A 22,340-nucleotide genomic window follows, 5' to 3' on the forward strand; every position below is an offset into this window, starting at 1 on the left:
ATATTTAGATAGCTTTGTTTCTGTTTCCAGCACTAAATCATTCATATACACTGTAAACAGCAATTATAATTGCTCAACCATTTGTGGCTATGCCTTCTGTTGCCTGGGCTTCAGGCTCTGGAATTCACCTCTCTTCCCTCCAAAATGCTCCTTAAAACCTACCTCTTTGACAAACCTTTTGGTCACCTGCTCTAATTTCTACTTATGTGGTTCGGTGTCAAATTTTTAAATCTCGTAATACTCCTGTGAAGTGCTTTGGGATATTTCACTATGTTAGAGGCGCTATATAAATACAAGTATGCATGTGTGTATGCACTAGGTTCATGCAGCAGAGCTGGTCTCCAGTCATCCTGGTTAACTCATCATTGGATAAAGGCCCAGCTCTGTCAAGCCCGTGTGGTGGCTGATGTGCAATGGTCACCGCACGTTAAAAAAAAATCCATGCACAGGCATCTTCCACGCCTGGAGTTCAGGATTGGAACATTGAAACATCTGTAAACTCCTGTGGAAGCAAGTCATCTTCGTTCGAGGGATCGCCTATGATGATGATACAGCAATGCCCCCAGCATTGTTCCATTTGGCACTGTACTAGCACCTCCTCGTCATGTTGACAGCACCATTCACAACCCCGCACCCCCGCCCACTTTGCTTTTCCCGATCTAATCAATTTTCAGTTGGCTTCAGAAGCTTGCCTCCTAACCTTATGGACTAATCAGTTGTGTGGCAATTTATCAAAAGCCTTCCTGAAATCTCAAAATCTCACATCAATAGAATTTCCATTGTCAACAAGGTCTATCACCGTATTAAAGAATCCAGTAAATGTATTAAGCAAAACCTCTCCACCTAAATCAATACCGACTACCTTACTATACTTACCTTGCCATTTAATTTTTGCCTTTCAGGATGCCCATTAGAATCATAGATACTTTACAGCAGAGGAGGTCATTCAGCCCATTGGACCCATGTTTGCTTACAAAGAGTTATCCATTTAATCCTGTTCTCTTGGGCTTTCCTCATATCCTTTAGTATAAGATAAAAGCTTGGAGATGGTGATGTCATAACCCTGTTGCTCTGGTCCTCAAATCTTGATACTGGGCAGTGCTGTCCAATTAAACTTGGAGAGTTACCATAGTGATTGCAACTGGTACAAACTGGATACTATGCAACAGTGGGGATGGGAGGAGAAAGAGTTGCACCAATTAAGCAGACAGTTCATGATGTTGAATTTCAAGTATTGTTACAACTACATCCATCCAGAATAGTGGTATTACAGTACACTTTTCCAAATGCAAGTGAAGAGGTTTTAGAGGTCACGAGGATCAGAGTCCCTTGAAAATTATGCAGTCTTTGATCTGCTCTCGTAGCCATGTTGTGGATATGGCCGAGCCCCAGGATGTTGATGGGAGACTTGGCGAGGGTACTGTGGGGGGAGGGGAGAAGGATGATGTTTCAGCCTTTGCTTGTTGAAAAATGCCAATTATATGGCACAAATGTTACCAGTCACTAGCCAGTCCAACTCTACTGCATTCCAAGTCCTGTTATAATTTGCAAGGGCTGCTCTATTAACAGAGCATTTGTGAATGGAGCTTATTACTATAGAAGCAACATTGAACAACCCTACTCAACATTATGAAGAGGAGCTGGTCATTAATAAAAAGATGTTAACAGACACGGAAGGGTTTCCCCCCTTCAGCTTAGTTGTGCTAGGACTGACGGTTGGTGAATGCCACCTTGATGGTAAGGGTAGCTACTATCATCTCTCCTTTGGCATTCAACTCATTACAGCCTTGATTCAGACATGGGTAGTGTCTCAGACAGAACATTAATGAGGTTATTGGTGAGTACATGTCACTTGACAGCATGGTTGATGACTATTACACTCCCACTCTAACCCATGTAAATTATGAGGTACCTATAGCAACTGTCAGTTCTTACATACACATTACTCATTTGACTACAAGTCTTACTTCCTGACCTGGTCTGTAGCAGATGCCCGTGGTTAGTTTCCTTCGACTCATTTCTCATTATTCATTGGGTTTTGATCTTATCTGTTCTTTCATATAAAAAGGCTACACTCCCCAAAGTTGTCTTGCATAAGAACATAAATAGGAGCAGGAGGCGGCCATTCGAGCCTGCTCCGCCATTCAATATCAAGGCCGATTTACCGCAAAACTCCACCTTCCTGCAATATCCCCATACTCCCTAGAGTCCCTTAATATCCAAAAATCTATTGATCGCTCTTGAATATACTCAATGCCTGAGTATCCACAGCTCTGGAGGTAGAGAATTCCAAAATTCACAATCCTTTGAGCAAAGAAATTTCTCATCAGTCCTAAATAGCTGACCCCTTATTGAGACTGCAGTCCTTAGTTCTAGACTCCCCAGTCCAGAGAAAGATCCTCCTAGGCATCCACCTGGTCAAGTCTCAAAAATTGTGTGTTTCAACGAGATCACACCTCATTCTAAATTCCAGGGAATATAGGCCTAGTCTACTCAATCTCTCTTCTCCTCCTCCTCTTATAAGGCAAGGGCAAAAAATGGTCTGTAGAGTGAGGAAAACAGAGCATTACCCTTAAAGCTATTCTTTATGTTCTTTTGACATTTCTCTCACCCTGCAGATGTTTTTTTGCCCTGAGATATTTGAACAAAATACACCATCTTGTTTAAATTTTATTAAATCTCTTCAGAAAATTTTTCACTAAAGTTACTAACAGCCAGCAACCATCACAAAACCAATCAAATGTCTGCAAGAAAATGTTCAAAGTCCTGTGTGCAAACCATCCCACCATATAACCCTAAAAGTAAAATACACAAACTTAGCTAGAAAAGGAGATGAACAACTTTTACACATACTTACCTATGCTAACTTACAAATATCCCCGACACAGGCTACTCCTCTGGCAGGGGCTTGGAGTTGGCTTTATTTAATTGTTCAGCTAGGCCTTGGGTCCAAAATCAGATTTAACAGTAAGCACGTGCATCAGTGTCAGCCTGCCCATGGGGTATAAAAGCTCATGTATTTATCGTTTCAGCTCCCCATTTTTTCTCCTCCACAAATTCACCATCCAGTCCTCAACCCAATACATAGCAGCAGCAGTCCTGGAATGGAGAAGAATCTTCAGTGAATTCTAATCTGCCGCTTTAGGTTCCTTTAAACTAGCATAATTCCAGTTGCAAAACAGCAAATCAGAGGATTATAGGCACTTTAATTGTTAATTTTCCACTCTCTATTCCCAATCCTTTGTAAATGCAGGTCGCCCCGCTCGAGTGTTGCCAGGCCCAGTTTCCCTCACATACACACATTACATCAGGTCCCACACTGCGTGTCCCAGCCTGGCATAGATTAGCCCAAGTTGAAAGACAAGATACTGGTGTTGAGTACATTAGTAAAGGAACACGAGTTGATAGATAGGAAAAGACCAAAAGAGAATGAATCAGAACTGCAAACAATGGGTCAAGTACATGAACCATAGGGTAAAAGAATGGAACATTAACAGAGAAAGCAGCAGATAGTGACAGGTAGCAATTTTTGTCTTGTGCAACACAAATCAACTAGCATGTCACCGACCAGTCCATATACCAACAAATGAAACATTTAATAAAACATTTATGGAAAGTGAAAGGTTTAACATATGAAATGCTGGATTTAGAAAAAAAGAACCTGCTATAAAAAGGATTTCATTTTTGAACATAAATGACAAATCTATACTTTTCTCAAGACTGAATCAGATGAACCCCACAGACAAGAGTTAAAGTACTAACAATTATAAATTATTTATTTCTATTCAAAAATTCATCATAGCTAATGAATGGTTCATTAGATTACCAGTCTCATGGTCAATACTTAATGGATAGTGGTTGTTTGGTTTTGGCATTTTCACAGCTAGCAATCTTGAACCAGAAGCTTCTTCCCAGTACACATGCATCTTGACAAATTAGTTAGATTGTGGTTACTGCCCCTATTTTCTTTCCTCTTACTTTTCTGGAGGCTCCAGTTCAGTGCACAATTTCACTTGTGTGAGCTCTTTAGTATCACAGCCACTGGCCAGATTGACTATCCTGAAAATATTGGGAGTAACTTTATCTTTTGGCTGTAGCGTAAAACTGGCAATATCATCCATTGTACACCCCTCCCAATTTTCTTTTCCATTGAAGTCAATCCGATGAGCTGCCACCCATTTTACACCATCATAAGTTAAAATTACCCCATCTCGGAGACTAGGTGGCATCTTCATTTGAGATAGTTCCAATTTCTGAAATTTAGTTCCGCGTAGATAGAAGACTACTTCGGATTGCTGCATCTGCGTAAACTAAAATTTCCTGTAGGGCATGAGCTGAACACTTCCAGTTAGTGGGCAGACATGACAGATACAGTGAAGAGGCAATACAGGGAGAGATTTACACCATATATCTAAACCTGCTCCCAACAGCATTCCTCAACCTGCACAAACTTCATCCCTAAAATTGAAAAGTTGTGCATTTCCAGAATGGGTATTTGGTCTATCCAAAACCCTGCCAATTCACTTAACATTAAGAGGTCTATTTCATATCTGCATAGTGTGGGTTAGCACAACCAATACTGCGTTTTAACCAGGCAGCATATCCAATCAATTCAGATACAGGTGTTCTAAAACCAACAGCAACCCAATTCATACTTTATCCAGATTTACCTCTCCATTGATTACTGTAAGCAGTTCAATTTACCAATAAAGATTTGCAATGTTCTCCGTTTAGTGTATTTGAACACATTCCGATGCACGATTGCTGTAATTTTCCAGGGTGGTAGCAGGCATGATTGGTGGCAAATCAGGTGGGAAAGTTGTTATTTTTGACAGTGGGTCAGGAATCTGTTCCCAAGCACCTTTGCCCCAGGCGCGTCGGTCATCGCAGAGCCGACCCGACCAGCAGGCAACCCAATCGAGATGATTTATCAGCTAGTTGTCAGTCCCTTAACAGGCGTTTACATTTTTTTTTTTATAAAGTTACTTTTAAAATTTAACTACATGGCCACGCCAACCACACTGCTCAGGAAGCATGTCTGTCCACCTGAGGCAGGAGTTCAGCAGCCATTGCCCCAGTTGATTCAAGTGACAGCATCAAATGTACAGTGAAAGCTCCCACCTGACAGATGATCACTTTCCTCAGGCAGAAGCTGTTGCTCAGCCCATTTCCAGCACAGATTCCGCAGGCTGCAAGTCTTTCCACCAAAGTTTCCATCAAGTCTCACATCAGAAGAACCTCTTGTATTGACAATACTTTAGTCATCTGTACTTCACATCTACCATCTATCCCATTAACATGGGTGCCATTTATACTATCTCACCTTGGTCCCCAGCACCAGCACCTTCTCCACAAATCAACAGATGCTGCACAGGACACCAGGCATCAGCATCAAACCACATTGATGCCTTGAAGGCCAGGGATGACCTCATCATGACCAGATTTAGTTAACTTCTGCTGTACATCCAAATGGCTGCCACATGATGCGCCAGGTTGGCACCACAAAGCATCTCTACAATGACCTTTCACTTATCATTGCAAGGTGTGGGGGGTACCATTATGTCTCACCATTCACAGCAACTCACTAAGCCACTCCCAAAGGTGCATACAAATCTGTCCAAGTGTTGAAAATAAAGATTTTTTTTTATGAACAGAAACTTTACATAGATAAAACATCCAACTGGCTGCCTTTGTGTGTAGTTGGTATTACACTCGGAGGGCGAGAGTGTGAGTGGATAAGATGGGGATGTGAATGCAGATAGAGGGCTGGGTGAAGGTGCACGGTATAGAAACATAGAAAATAGGTGCAGGAGTAGGCCATTCGGCCCTTCTAGCCTGCACCGCCATTCAATGAGTTCATGGCTGAACATTCAACTTCAGTACCCCATTCCTGCTTTCTCGCCATACCCCTTAATCCCCCTAGTAGTAAGGACCTCATCTAACTCCTTTTTGAATATATTTAGTGAATTGGCCTCAACAACTTTGTGGTAGAGAATTCCACAGGTTCACCACTCTCTGGGTGAAGAAGTTCCTCCGCATCTCTGTCCTAAATGGCTTACCCCTTATCCTTAGATGGTATGTTGGTGTAAGGATGTGCAAGAGTAGGGTAGGGAAGGCAGAGTGATGGTAATATGATGAGAGGTACAGCAGGATGAAGTTGAGTGCGACTTTGTACCAACATTTCCTGCTCTACTGAGATCATTGAAACATTTGCAGCACTGAAACCAGGCCCTGTTGGACACATCCCTGCTTGTGACCTGCTCTGTTGTTGTCAGGCTGTTTTGGTATCCTGGGGAGGCCTCTTCCACCCATCGGAAGGGAAAACCTCCTCCCTGCATGCTCTGACTGAGAATGTGGGTGCAGCCCTCTGCCTCTGCAGTCATGGTCAGTGTTTGCAGCATTCCCAATGCTGTAATGCAATGAGAGCACTAGGCTAGATTAAATGTCAAATCCAATGTGGCCATGGTCCCCCTTAAAGATCCCGGCTGAAAACACATCATGAATAATGTCACCAGACCCACTCTATTTAATTGGATCAGGTAACGCGCTGGGTGGGCTTAACAGGCCCCATTAACCGCAAGTTCGTTTTCAACAGCGGGATGGAGCTCGCAGTGGGGTCACAACTCGCCATGATCACTGCCCACACTCGACCCACCAAGGTAGACAAAATTCTGGCCAATCTGAGCAGGAAACAGAAATAAACGATAACTGTTCGGTTTCTCAGTAGAAACATAACTTCCATTGTTCTTTTGAATTCAACTCGTTACAACTTGTTAAAGAAAAGCTTAGGATCTTGAGTTTATTTTTCACAATACCACTGCTAATTCATTATGGCATGACAAGTATTATTGCAAACAAGACCCCTAGAAAAGGAAGTACTTTCTTCAAAACAACAGATGCTAACTTAATCTCATCCTGCCTTTATTGGTCCACTTCTCCAAACTGCCTGGGCTAACTCATTTCACAATGTGGCCATGAAAACAAATCGAGACATGAATCTTACACATCCTGTCGTTTCAACAAACAATTAAATCACTTAGCTAAATTGTACCAGGGCATTAAACTCAAGCATTTCGTTAAGTAAGTCATGAGATTAAACCAAATCCTAAGCATGTATGCATACATAATTAGGGTATCTTACATTACCATGATGGATTCTCCCCCTCTTGTATTTCTGTTCATCACTAAACAAATTATTTTTCAGATTTTCCCTCCACTCATCCATTTTATGTGGATTAAGATACCAGTTTTGCAGATTCCCTCCTAAATTCCAAACAATCTTGCATAGCATTCAAAGGGAGATGGTTTCAATTCCCAATTCAGGAAAGGAGAGAAACAAGTCTGAGGTGGAAAAAACAAAGGATTGGGCAGATGGAGGTGTGAAAAACACCAGGATGAAAGCACTCCAGTGACTGAATGGCCTTTCCTCATTCCTAGATATTCATCTTGGCCATATCCATGATCTAACACAATTGAATTTTTAACTAATTTGGAAGAGGTGCAATGCTCAGACCAGTTTGTCAAATCGCAAGCGAGAGATAGCTAGTAAATGGATTGCATTGTTAAATGCTATGAACTTTTTTTTTAAAAACAAACAAAAATAATTGGACATCTTAGAAGCCCAATTGACATTTGGTAGGCCATTCAGTACACTTAACATTAAAAGAATGGAGGGAATATTTTCAAAGTCTACATAGTGGAATTGGCATTCGCTCAGGCTTGCTTGCAACTGCAAAATGTCACAGCTTTCCATACATGAATCAATAAGCTGCTCAGGTTTACAAGGTACTAGTTCAATTTTTTAATGTTTATAAAGTAACACGCAATGAACCAAGTAGGCAGGCAAAACAGGCAAATTATAGGGGCGAAGCAACAAATTATGTAAGTGGCTGAAGTCAGCAGCATGTTTCAATACTTCTGCAAGCACAAAACAGTGATATTTTACAAAATGGATGAAAACTGCAACAAGTGTACTAAAAGGGTTGCTTGGTTATATAGTACAAGTTTAAGCCCATTAGAATTTAGAGTTTAATACAGCTATATCTAATTAAGTATAAATGCTGAAGATTAATGAGATAAAGTGTGTCTGATGGGGAATTATAATTTCAATCTCGAAGTACAAGTTTACAAAAAAAAAGCAAAGCTCCCACCCCTGAGAGCACACGTCAATTTATGAAAATCTACAAGTCGTATCCAGGAAACCCATCCCCTCAGGTGCCTTGGAGCTGCACAAGGATCAGGAACCTTTTTAATCTTGGGCCTTAATTTTGCATTCCTGTATTAGTTAAGAGCTGACTGCAGACTGACTCAGCCATGAGTTCAGGTCTGTTATGTTGGGAGACCAGATGTAGTGGGTCTCACTGAGTCTATTGATGCATATGCACAAGTCAAATATTTGCTCAGAACAGACACACTTAAACCCACTTTTCTTGTTTTGTTTGGGGGGGGGGGGGGGGTTAAATACATTAAGTTATTTTAATTTTGTTCTCCCTCCCAGGTTTGATTCCCTTATAATATCTGTAAACTTTTGGAACTATTCAGACAGTAATTTCTGAGCATCAAGCTAAACTGGCTAGGGGTTAGAGCCAGAGAGAGTGAAAGCCAGCAAGTAGTTATTAAACCAGATTGCTTTAATGTTTAGTTATTTATCTATGGATATAATTTAACTCCTTTTCCAAGTTAGACTAACTCCTCCCAGCCTGATCACTCATCAATTGTCCACACCATTGAAGGATAGAATTCTTTAAACATTTCTTTTTTTTTTAAATATAAAGAGGGCCACTAAACGCAACAGTCCTCCAAGCATTACAACCACATCAAATATTTTCACCTTTATTTACTCAAACTCCAACACAACTTAAAAAAAAAGACACTTTGGCACTATCCCTGAATCAGAAAAGTTTGGTTGCTGAATACAAAATAATTATACAAAAAGTGAGTCAAACATTTTATTTATTTATGGTCAGGTAAAAACATTAACCTGATGAAGTAGTTATTGCAGATTTCAGAAACCAGCACATGAACAGTTGGATAGAGCAGTGTTTACAGGTGCACTATCCTTATCAAACCAAGAGAGCTCAACTATTACTTTTTGTTCAAAGCTAGCAGTGCAAAAACAATTAAGTGAACTACAACAAGGTAAATTAAACAAGATAAAGCAACTGTCCCACTATAACAGCAAGTGGAACTCTTCGTTTAAAGTTTTACACCAACTGGAAATGCTACCTGTCCCTTAAATAACAGACTAACCAGCCCGATATTGGTTTAAACTACAGAATTTAAAAAGAAAAAAAAGAAAAAATATGGGATTTCTCAGTATTGTTGAGAATTGTTGCCTGAAATCATTCTGTAAACAAATCTAGTTTGTGATTAAAGGCTTCTGCCAACAGTCCTATTATTTTGCAACAAAACTACTGGCAAATACTAGAATTTGAATATTGGAAACAGGAATAAATTTTAGACTATGATACAATTGTTGGGCCAATGTAGGTTAAGGAAAGCTTAAATCTTCAAGCCCTTAGCTTAACCTTTTGTTGAATCATGGGGTTAGGAAACATCTCACAAAAAAGCAGAACCCTATGTTACATCACACAAGTGCAGATGAGTTAAACATAAAAGGACAAACTAGATGGAGGAGGAGGTGAAGATAGACAAGAGAAAAATGCAAATGACACTAACCAGAGCTTAAATTATTTTATGCAAGATATAAGTAAGTCATTTCTGTATGTTTGTACATATTAATCTTTGGAAACAAAAAAAACACCAGAAATGTAGGCTCCAGATGGATATACACACCAATATCAAACTGCACAGTGACATTTTATTGTTCCGTCATCCTGGAAGAAAAACATCCCTTTCTTTTGATTTTGAATACCACACAGCAAAAAAGCAATTTAAAAACTGCACCCAAATAATTGTTAAATGAACAAGAACTTCTTTTAAGAATTTATTTTTGTTTAAATCTTGCATTAACTTTGGGGTCTTTTTTCAATTTCTCAGTCCGTAGGGGCTATTTTAATAAATATACCATCCAAGTCTTTTTGTTGAAGATTTGCAGCATACCAAGCCATTTCTACAACAAGTACGCTGTACACATTGCCTTGATGCAGTGATACACTTAGAAAATAAATCATGATTTTGTCATTTGTTGTAACAGGCAGCTTGAAGATTCAGACGCTGTGATCAGGAGAGATGGAACGACTGCTGCCCTTCGCGAGCAGCTATTAAAAGTTTTTCACGCATTATGTCGATACTGGAGTAATCTGGCAACTTGAGATAATTAACACAGGTCATTACGGAGGGTAAGAAATCATCAGGATTTTCTGTGGACTCAAAGGTCTTGCGGACAATGGTCAGTGGAGGGTTCAAACTCCGAAACCCTGTGAAAATACAAGAACTTGCGTAAGCTTCATCATAGTATGTGTGTAAACCCAAATTTGCCATCAATCTTTTCAACGGCACAAAGCTAAACTTCAGCTTTAAGATATAAGCTATGCTCCAAAGTGAAATGTGGGTATGGGCTTCCTGATTTTTTACACATTAATGTATCCAACAGGGACTACATCCCCAGGCCACTACTTTAAGGTTTTGCATCATGTACAGCCATCTTGATTAGGTGCTCCTTCCCATCTCCGAGTGCAAGCAGAATGATCAAGCCAGAAAACAATACACAAAGTTTGAAGATGTACCAGATTATAAAGAGAGCAGGGGTAGGGGGGAGATTTATACTTGGAGACAATATAGAGAATGTGCAAGACCATGCCTACATTGGGAAATTAGTGATATGGAGGAGACAGCCTTGGCTCACTCTTGCCTCTAAATGAGATGGTTGCAGGTTCAAGCCCCACTCCAGAGATTTGAACACAATCTAGGCTGACACTTCTGTACACCACTGGGGGAGTGCCACGCTGCTGGAGGGGCCGTTTTTCAGATGAGACATTAAACAGACACCCTGACTGTTCGCAGGGAGATGTTTAAGATTTCAGGGCACTATTCGAAGAGCAGGGGAGTTCTCCAGTGCCGTGGCCAATATTTATCCCTCAACCAACAGTTTAATTGGCAAGTTATTTTATTCTTGTTAGTGGGACTTGCTGTGAGAAAGTTGGCTTTTGAATTTCCCTATATGACAACGACTAAATCTCAAAAGTACTTCATTGGCTGTAAAGTGCATTTGAGTGTCCCAAGGTTGTGAAAGACATTATATAAATGCAAATGCTTTCTTTCCTTTCATTTGTAGACAACACATATATGACTAGATTATAAAAAAAACTGGAAGGAGACATCTGTGATCCGAAGGTAAATAACTTCTTTAAGCAGTCCCAAAATGCCTTTTCCCTCAAGTGTCAGATCAAGTCAATACTTTGTTAATATTTGTTTAATCCAAGTAGCTGTTTTGCAGATATGTTTGGCCACAGCAACAGTAAAATGGGTTCCAAGTCTACCTCTATTCTAGGCCAAAATATTAATAGAAAGTCTTTAATTTAAAGCTCAAAGCCAGAATGGTATAAGCACCACCAAAACAGCAGTAAAGTATTAAATCTAGGGTTTCTCTGATGTACTGACAATTGGCAAATCTGCTGCAAGAGATAGGAAATGCAAGACTGTGATCAGAAGATGACTCTATACATCTAACGGAAGGATCTGGCATGCAGAGATTTTAATTTCAAAGCTTATAACTATCACAGCTCAACGTGCTACTTTAGTTCAGAATGTTTCTTCAAAACAAAAACCCACCAATGCGAGAGAGAGGTGGCAACAGCAGGCTTACCTCCAACAGGTAGTCGGGGACTTCCAGTAACAAACTGAAGAAATAGTCTTTGTTGCTCACCATCAAAACTGCTGAGTATTTCAAACAGAAATTTCACCGCACGACTGTGGGACAAAAAAGACCAACTTATGATGTATTCTATACACTTTTTTTCTCCGCATAAATATCCACAGATCAGAATGTGCATCTTTCAGTGCAATCATAAACCACTGCTATTTATACTGTTCCAACATCCAGCCATAGCCAATCACCAGACATCTTTCATCCAACTCTTGGGAAGAAAAAGCTTAAGGAGTTGACGTGTGCTTTGGCTGTTGTACACGACGTGCCATGTATTACTATCCACATCTGCGAAGAATAAACTAGTTACATCCATTTGAATATTAAATTCTATTGCTACTGTTCTCACCAAGGTAGATGTCAACATTTTAAAAGCTATTCATTCATCCTGTTCATTGCAGATACAAAAGCAAAATACTGTGGACGCTGGAAATTGGCAATAAAAACAAAGTGCTGGAAATACTCAGGTCAGGCAGCATCTGGAGAAAGAGTTAACGTTTCAGGTTGATGACCGTGTTGTCAGTTCTGGCAAAAAGTTACCATTCTGAAACACCAACTGTGTTTCTCTTGCCATAGATGTTGCGTGACCGGCTGAGTATTTCCAGCATTTTTTTCTGTTCATTGCGGAGGTATCTGTGAAACCTCAATATCCTAACATTTCGCTGCCCTGCAGCGGCACGAGTTTCATGGACTGCTTTGTAGGATTTTACCTTAAAGCAGCATACACATATAGAAACTATAGACCAATTAGCTTAATGTCAGCAGTAGGTAAGATAATGGAATCCTTAAATCAAAGATGTAATAGAAAACATCTAGAAAATGAAAGTATTCATAGTTAGTACAGATTCTTAAAAGGGCTGGTCATGCTGGACCAGCCTTATTGAATTCATTAAAGTAGTAACAGAAAGGGGAGATAAGGCCAACATTGTAGATGTAATATATTTGGATTTCCAAAAAGCCTTTGTTAAGGTACAACATTATAGACATATGACGAAGGTCAGAACAGGTGGAGTCAGGGGACAGGTAGCAGAATGAACAAGCTGGCTACAAAACAGAAAACAAACAGGGGTTAAAGGTAACTACTCGGATTGGTGAATGGTAGGAAGTGGTGTTTCACAAGGATTGGTGCTGGGATTACTGTCGTTTGCCATTTCTATAAACGATATGGATTTGGGGATCAGAAGTAAAATTTCAAAATTTGAGACTGACAGCAAATTAAGTGGTTTAGTTAATACAGATGAGAACTGCAACAAAATACAGGAAGACATTAATAAACTTGCAGAAAGGGCAGATAATTGACAATGAACTCCAATACAGATAAAGATAACGCATTTTTGGTAGGAAGAATAAGGAGGCCACATATTCCTTGGAAAGTAAGCATCTAAATGGGGCAGAGGAACAGAGGGATCTGCAGGCACAGATACACATTACTAAAAGTAGCGACAGGTCAATACGGCCATTAATATAGCAAAAAGCACTGCTGTCTGTAAATACACATCACTTGCTCACACACCAGAACATAAATGGGAACTGCAACATGGGGATAACCCCAGTCCAAATACTGCTTCACATGTGCATGTATTACATTAAACATAAAAGGGCAGAATTTTAGGAGGGGTCCTCTGATCATCTATTGTAACTTCAGCAGAAATGACAAAAGCCCATTTGTTTTTTCGATCTTCTGAAGCTGTGATGGCAGGGACCACCTCTGCAGAAACTCCAGGTGACACACTCATACCTGTCATGATTATATCCGTGATCCGGTCTGCAACATTCCATCAAAGTCTTCACGTCCCAGGCCTCCGACTTGCTACCACAGAGTAGCTGGTCCAACTACAGGTCAAATAAGGAGGTCACACACAGTGTAAGTGTACATAAACTTCAAGCTAAAGTTATAGATCAATTTTTCTTAAGTGCTATATAAAACTAGAGATTTCAATTTCTGCTTAAAAAGATCACATGCATTTACAATCACCAAGCACCTAACATCAGTTAGTTGAGTACTATGTGCACCTTTGGGTACCCAATTATAGCAAGAACATTGAAAAGTCATTGTACACCATAGATTTGCCAGGTGATGCCAGGACAGGAAATCATAGTTGAAAGGAGACAAAAGCTATGGGACTGTTTCCACTGGAGCAGAGACTAAAAGATTTACTACAGGTTTTTAAAAATTGTTGAGTGAATACAGAAAGGCCATTCCTTCTGGTTGCTGAATCAGGAACAAGAGGTCAATTTAAAATACACACGACTGCTGCCAATGCGCAGTTCCAGTGCTTTGTTTTTGTTTGTTGTCGGCGAACTTCCCACAGATGAGAGAACGATGGAAATTTCAGGTATTGTAGCAGGCAGTTTCTGTAATGTCCCTTAAACTCATGACACCGATTCAACGATACTAACCGATTGAACAAATGCCTCCACATCAGGTGGTACCTGCTCCAAAAATGCCACGTGAATAAACCACTAACTCAGGGTGGGAGGGACTGAGACATGCGGCAAACTGACCAGCAGCATGAGGCCCAGGCATAAATCAGTGGGAAACGGCAGTTGTTTGGCAGGTAAGAACGCAATGCTGGGCGGTACAAAGAACTGCCTTTGGCACTGGAGCAAGTCGTGGGGAGGGGATTTCGGGAGGGCTTCACAATTGGGATGGGAAAAGCCCAGGTCATTGAAGCCTACATCCGGCTATAATTCTGATTATTGATCAAGTCAGTTATATCTTCGTGCTATCCACGACTGCTGCCAACACAGAGTTATGTGCAGAATGCTTCTGTGCAGCTTCCAGTTCGTTGTCAGATTTAGGACAGCCAGTGAAAAGGTGCGCTGGGAGAAACTTATTTTGCCACAGGGAAGGGTCGATGCACAAGTCACAAACTTTTACGTGCAAAATTGTATAAATATTTGAAAGAGATACAGGGACAGGGGGAGTGAGCATGGTTGTGGGATTGGTTTTAGGTTGCTCTAGCATACAGCCAACACGCGAGTTCGATGGCAACAATCCCAAACACAATTTGACCCAATTTAAGTTTAGTGATCCTTCAACAGCCAGTTCTGATCATGCAAGTCAGAACAGCATGTAAAAAGCAGCAAGTAAATGTTACTGAACTTTTATTGGTGCCTTCATTACTCATGGCGATCATGACCTGTTGGTTAGCAACACTGTCAGGTTTCAAAATTTGTGATTTTCTTTTCTTTGCAGAAATGCTTTTGTGATTTGAGTTTATACTCAAGTGTTGTATTGTAAAAGCATAAACTCGCACAAGTTTTAAATTAAAAAAAAAAAATTGGCTCACAGCTCAGTTAATTTCAAGTTGATGCAATAGGGGTCTATTGTTTCATCCCAGGTCCATTAACCAGAATGACCCAGATATGAAGCATTTAGTTATCACGAGTCTCAGGTGGCCAACAAATATTCACACCCATTATGTTGAGGATGAATCAATTATCTGCTTCCTTCGGTCAGAATTAACAAAAAAGGGAAAAAAAAACTTAATGTTCAGAAACAGTCAAGTTTTAAATGAAACATTGAGCGAAGGCCTGGAACGCAAAACCAGATGATAAAATGGTAAGTTTCTGCAGTTAGAAGTGGTCTAGAAGGAAGGGTAATGCCAAAAACAAGCCTGCCCATGGAAGGAACTGTATTGGATTTTCAGCATTGTTTGGAATCACAAAATATTTGACTCAAGCATTGAACCCATAGTTCTTAATAGCTAGGAGCACTACCAACTGATGCACTGTATAGAGCTTCATAATCTCTGGATCCAGCCCCTTTCAGGTGAGCTTACCACCCTATGAGAAAGCCTTGCATCACAAATAAAAGCTTCAGCACAAGTTAGCATCAATGCTATTTTTGGCAGTAGGCTTGGTTGATGCAGGAATTAAGTGCACCAGTCAAGCTTTATGGACAGATAAGATGCAGCCTTTCATTTGGGAATGTATCTACTGAACTTATCCTGAAGTTTTCAGAATTGGCTAGAGCATCTAGATCAATGCTTGTGTGTGGGGGGGGGGGGGGGGGGTGGGTTAGGAATCAGAAATAATTTGCATCCACTTATTCCTGTGTCAGTAGGTACCTTGCATACTCTGGCACTAATTTGTGAAGTTGACAACCAATGATAAGGGACATTAGCAGAAAGCTGCAATGAAACATCTCAAGTCACTATTCGTGTAATGGCTTGCACTCTACCAGAGTCAGTAGAGTATGCTAGAATGGAAGACCAAGATACGAGTTAATACAGAAGGAGATTTAGCTAGTGCTCACAGTTTTGATAATGTGCTTAATTCTGCAATCTGATTTCCCAAGATCTATTTTCTTTTAGTAAAGTACCACCTAAACTTCCAAATTACTTATGCACTGAACAAAGGGGCTGAAGACCACGTGATTGCATGGCATCAAAATCAACAGTGTCAGTGGCCGACACCCACATGGATGACTATCTATTCAGCTCTATGTGCAGTTTTAACAAGAAATGTAATTTCTCAATTACACATACATACATATATATACACAGACTAATGTGCGTGCATTCAGGACCCAACTGATGTGCTTTTCGGGTCAGGCAATTACATCACAGTAACTTTAAATAGTACTAACCTCCATTTCCCAAGAAACAGATCAAAACTTTCCACATCTCAACAAAGTTTTGTTTGTAACCTGAACAGCACAAGCCCTTTAATCACATTACTGGTTCTTCAGAATTTGCCATCGTACCAAAATAAATGTTACCATTTAAGGAAACCAACCTCAATGGGAACTACTATCCATCTCTTCATATACAGAAAATTGCATCCATTTAAAAAAAGTAATTCCCAGTGAGGTGGCCTTTGACCAGGTCAGTATATCTCGACGAAAAACTAACCTCCTCAGGGTAAAAATACTGCAAGTGATGGAGTGGAAAAACTGATTCAAAGCCATCTCGAAAAGATTCAAACTGCTTGGAAACGCCTTCGTTCAGGGTCCAGTACACTACCAGCTGCAGAAAAGAAACACATCTTCAAATGATATCAAACCACAATTACTTGCAATTATAAAGTGCCTTTATCATAGAGAAACACCCCAAGATACTTCAAAAAGGGGGAAATCAGACAAAAAGACACCAAACCAAAGGAGATATCAATAAGGGTAAACAAAAGCTAGGTTAAAGAAAGTCTGAAGGGAGGAGAAGGAAGTGGAAAAGCATAGAAGTTCAGGGTGGCAATTCCAGACTGTTGGGCTGAGATGTCTGAATGCACAGCAGTCAATGCAGGGAGTGAAGAGTGGAATGCACAAAGAGTCAGAATTAGAGATTGCCAGGAACCACTGCTGGCAAGCAAGGACAGGGCGATGGGAGAGCAGAATTTGGTATGGGATAGGATATGGGCTGTAGAGCTTGGGAGGAGTTGAAGTTTACAGAGGGTAGAGGATGAGGGACCACCCAGCAGTACAGTGAAATAGTAGAGTATGGAGAAAGGCATAGTTTAAAGTTTCAGGAACAGACAGGCTGAAGGTGATCTTTGCAATGGAGAGTGTGGGGTTGAAAACTCAGCTTGGGGTCAAATAGGACGCAGAGGTGGCGAACAGTCTGCTTCAGCACAAGACAATGGGTGGGGAGGTAGCATAGTGGTTATGTTACTGGTCTAGTAATCCAGAGGCCTGGACCAATGATCCAGAGACGCGAGTTCAAATCCCACCATGGCAGCTGGGGAATTTAAATTCAGTTAATTAAATAAATCTGGGATAAAAAGCCATCAGTAATGGCGAATATGAAACAACTGGATTGTCATAAAAACCCATCTGGTTCACTAATGTCCTTTAGGGAAGGAAATCTGCCATCCTTACCCAGTCTGACTTACGTGTGACTCCAGACCCACAGCAATGTGGTTGACTCAAACTGTAGAAGGCAGTGGCTTACTACCACCTTCTCAAGGGCAATTAGGGATGGGCAATAAATGTTGGCTATGAAAATGATGCCCATATCCCAGGAATGAATAAAAATGGGCAGGGAGGTGGATGGGACCAGGGGTGAGGGTACAGAGTTTGAGATGAGGGGCGAAAGACAATAATTTCAGTATCTCCAATGTTTAACCGGAAAAAAAATTGTGGATCAACAACTGGACACTGGACAAGCAGTCCAACACATGGGCAATGGAGGGATTGAGACCGGTGAAGGAGGTAGAGCTGGGTGTTATCAGCATACATGTAGAAGCTGAACCCTTTGTTTGCAGATGATGTGGCTAAGGAGCAACACATAGGTGAGAATCAGGAGGGGCAAAGATGGATCCTTTTTCGACTTCAGGGCAGGAAGAGAAGTTATTGCTGGAAATACTCTGACCGAAACTGAAAAGAAAATATTGGCCATTTAAAAATGGATGGAAAGTGAAATTGGCAGAATACAGTTTAGTTATTTTGCATTTGTCTTGAAGGGCAGAAAGCTTAAGTTGAGATTAGATTTTCTAGAATGACAGAATTAGGTAATGTGATGATGGAAATTATATTAAATCATTAGACACTCAAGGGTAGCAACTTAATTGTTAAAAGTTAATGATCTTTTCCAAATAAAATTAAGTATCAAAGTGGTAAATATAACTCCACTTTTAAAAAGAGGTTCAAGTGCTGCACTTGGACACTACTTCATAACTAGTCAATAGTCTGTAAAGTATCTTGAACTATTAATGCATCTGTATACTGCTTGTTTGCAACTAATAGCAAGCAGGCTGGAGATAACCCTTTAATGCTAATGGCTTGACAAGAAAAGTAACTGCCAGCCAAGCAAAGCAGTTTCTATTGGAAACACTTAGGTCGGATCACCAACTCTGGCTTCAGACATGCTGACCATTGCTGTCCTGTGCAAACCTCCGTCATGATAGGAAGTGTCAAATAAGTTTTTAAACCAATGGATATGCACAGAATTGTCACATGTGCAGTTAACTGAGACCATCTTGTGCATGGGCAGCTGTCATCTTGAGGAAGCTGCTGGGCAGATTGAAATTGTAGCTGAATCTGCCTGGCAGTATAAATGGAGTTGATTTGGCACCAACAGGAACTAAGCCATTAGAAGTGGCATTATAGTCAGGCATTAAAATGAGATCTACAAGACTTCCTGAATAAAATACATGGCACTTAAATATACTTAATGATCTGAAAAATAGTTGGATAATTTCAAGTATGTTTTATACTTTAATGAAATTTAAAAAAAAATTTAAAAACAATGTTTGGATGATTTGAAAGTCAACAGGAAGTGATTCACTACTGGATTGCTATACTTGGATTCTGCAGGCATACATCTAGAACCAATCAAGGTCCTTTTGCTGTTTACCGTATACCACAATATTAAAAAAAGTTAAAATTGCTGTACATACCCGCAGATACTCTTCCAAATTGTGTATGGTGACAACAGTGTCCTTGCCTCCTTTTTTCAGTTCAACATTGGCATAGCCAGGTAGTGTGAAGTCCAGCCCAAGATCTTCCACAGAGCAGCCATTCATATTGAGGCTTTCCAGAGCCTGTTGAAGACATTCTTTGCTCTATCAAGAAATTTATAGACAATATTAAATCTAACATTTTGTAAGGTGTCCTAAATAACTGCCCTTGGTAACTTCTCAATCTTAACCTTCCAATATAAATAGGTCACTTTCCAGAAAATATATATGGAAAGTTCAAAGGGAAAAAGCACTGGGACATTGTTCCTCCAAGAGATTGCTGATTGCAAATGAGATGGGTTTCTCTCTCCCCCCTCCTCAGGAAGACACCAAGGGTAGATCACCTGAGTGTGCTATATCACAAATGGAACAACCCAGGGGATTTGTTCCCATGAAAACACCCACCCAGTCAAGATACAGCATTACATTTCTACATGGAAAATTAACATTCCCATAGCCAACAGTGATTCCCTCACTTGGAGGAGTGCAAAAAGCCTCAAAGTAAAATGGCAAATACCCGAGGAAATGTGCATAAGAACATAAGGAGCAAGAGTAGGCCATTTGGTCCCTGGAGCCTGCTCCGCCATTCAATATCATGGCTGATCTGATCCTGGCCTCCACTCCACTTCCCTACCCGCTCCCCGTAACCCTGGACTCCCTCATTCAAAAATCTGTATCTCCACCTTAAATATATTCAATGACCCAGCCTCCACAACTCTCTGGGGTAGAGAATAACAAAGATTAACAGAAAAAAAACTCATCTCAATCTTAAATGGGCGACCCCTTATTCTGAAACTATGCCCCCCCTAGTTCTAGATTTCCCCATGAGGGGAAACATGCTCCCTGCATCTACCCTGTCAAGCCCCCTCAGAATCTTATACATTTCAATAAGAGCACCTCTCATTCTTCTATTCTCCAATGAGTACAGGCCCAACACCTATCTTCATATGAGAACCCCTTCACCTCAGGAATCAACTTCCTGAGCCTTCTCTGAATTGCCTCCAATGCAAATATATTCTTCATTAAATACGGAGACCAAAACTGTATGCAGCACTCAGGTCTTACCAATACCCTGCACAGTTGTAGCAGGACTTCCCTACTTTTATACTCTATCCCCCTTGCAATAAAGGCCAACATTCCATTTGCCTTCCTGATTACTTGCTGTACCTGCATACTAACTTTTTGCGTTTCAAGTACAAGAACCACCAGATTCCTCTGTACTGCAGCATTTTGTAATTGCTCCCAATTTAATAATTTGCTTTTTTATTTTTCCTATCAAAGTGGATAACATATTTTCCCACATAATCCATTTGCCAAATTTTTGCCCACTCACAGCCTATCTATATCCCGTTGTAGATTCTTTGCGTCTCCCTCAGAACTTGCTTTCCCACCTATCTTTGTATCAACAAATTTGGCTATGTTACACTCAGTCCCTTCATCAGTCATTAATATAAGTTGTAAATAGTTGAGGCCCCAACACTGATCCCTGTGGTACCCCACTAGTTACTGTTTACCAACCTGAAAATGACCCATTTATCCAGACTGTTTTCTATTAGTTAACCAATCCTCCATCCATGCTAATATATTACCCTCAAATTCGTGAGCTCATATCTTGTGCAGTAATCTTTTATGTGGCACCTTATCGAATGCTTTCTGGAAATCCAAATACGACATCTACTGGTGCCCCTTTATCCACTCTGCTTGTTACATCCTGAAAGAACTCCAGCAAATTTGTCAAACATGATTTTCCTTTCATAAAACCATGCTGACTCTGCTTGACTGCATTATGATTTTCTAAATGTGCTGCTACTGCCTCCTTAATGACAGATGTTAGGCTAACTGGTCTATAGTTTCCTGCTTTCTGTCTCCCTCCTTTCTTAAATAGGGGTGTTACATTTGCGGTTTTCCAGTCCACTGGGATCTCTCTAGAATTCAGAGAATTGTGGTAAACATAGAAAATAGGTGCAGGAGCAGGCCATTCAGCCCTTCTAGCCTGCACCGCCATTCAATGAGTTCATGGCTGAACATGAAACTTCAGTACCCCCTTCCTGCTTTCACGCCATACCCCTTGATCCCCCGAGTAGTAAGGACTTCATCTAACTCCCTTTTGAATATATTTAGTGAATTGGCCTCAACTACTTTGTGGTAGATTACAACCAATGCATCCACTAACTCTGCAGCCACTTCTTGTAAGACTGTAGGATGCGGGCCGTCAGGTCCATGGGACTTGTCCATCTTTTTCCCATTAGTTTGCCTCGTACTTTATCTCTAGTGATCGTTTTAAGTTCCTCCCCCCCCCCACTGAGAGTTATGAAATATCTCCTTAAATGTTTGCCACTGCTTTTCTAGTCTTACCCTTGAATTTATTTTCCCAATCCACTTTAACCAACGGTCAATGGGAAAGTGATGATGCAACTAAATTACAACATGATGGTGGAGAAAACTAAAGCTTGCCTTTGCAATAGCAGACCATGTGCCATTTATGGTTGCAAGTTACAGGGATACAAGACACTCACAAACCACTCAATGCTTGCTCAAAGTCTTTCCTCCTCTGCCACCCCTCCTAAACTCATCTTCAATTCCCTTCCAGGTATTTCTTGATGCTAACCATTAATATTTAATTTAAGTGTTTATTTATGTCAAAAGGAATCAAGCAGTTAAATTGTTCTTTATTTTCAGGTGTCAATATCTTTTGATCAGATAGCCACATGTGCACTTGTCCAAAGTTGTGGCAGAAATTTCATGTGCAATGCTACTTTCATTCTTACCTGGGATCTGTCCTGCTCCAATTTCTTCTTTTGTTTGATGATGTCCTCAAGATGACAAATTGATTTTGCTACTACTGGGTCAATGTTGAAAAGGTCATGGGAGCAGAGGGAATTTTCTTGCCGCAGCATCCATTTGTAAAATGATAGACTAAGAGGCAAATCCAACTGTTCAAAACAAGTGGAAGAAGTCAGAGGAAAAAAAACTTCTACACAATATAGGCCATTCAAAAATTCAACTTTAAATCGGTCTTTTTTTCCCAGTTCTGGAATAGTTTGCATTACAATTTCAGTAAACTAATGACATTAGCTAGTGATGTACATTGCAGTAATACAAATCATTGTTTCTA

General features: G+C 40.4%; 1 protein-coding gene across 12 annotated transcripts in view; it reads right to left on the minus strand.

The window, feature by feature from the left end:
* Positions 1 to 8,935: 8,935 nt before the first annotated feature.
* trip12 (thyroid hormone receptor interactor 12) overlaps positions 8,936 to 22,340 on the minus strand; it is a 152,471-nt gene continuing 139,066 nt past the window's right edge. For 11 of the 12 annotated variants that reach the window (XM_070883850.1, XM_070883849.1, XM_070883860.1 and 8 more), the window contains exons 38-43: positions 21,994 to 22,158; positions 19,166 to 19,330; positions 16,687 to 16,800; positions 13,566 to 13,660; positions 11,768 to 11,871; positions 8,936 to 10,379 (exon numbers count right to left, since the gene is read on the minus strand). In XM_070883850.1, the coding sequence (XP_070739951.1) occupies positions 10,183 to 10,379; positions 11,768 to 11,871; positions 13,566 to 13,660; positions 16,687 to 16,800; positions 19,166 to 19,330; positions 21,994 to 22,158 (840 nt within the window). In that variant the 3' untranslated portion in view covers positions 8,936 to 10,182. The remainder of the gene's footprint in view (positions 10,380 to 11,767; positions 11,872 to 13,565; positions 13,661 to 16,686; positions 16,801 to 19,165; positions 19,331 to 21,993; positions 22,159 to 22,340) is intronic. The other variant, XM_070883853.1, reaches the window with a different exon arrangement.

This window comes from Pristiophorus japonicus, chromosome 6 (genome assembly GCF_044704955.1).
Source record: "Pristiophorus japonicus isolate sPriJap1 chromosome 6, sPriJap1.hap1, whole genome shotgun sequence".
Classification (NCBI taxonomy): domain Eukaryota; kingdom Metazoa; phylum Chordata; class Chondrichthyes; family Pristiophoridae; genus Pristiophorus; species Pristiophorus japonicus.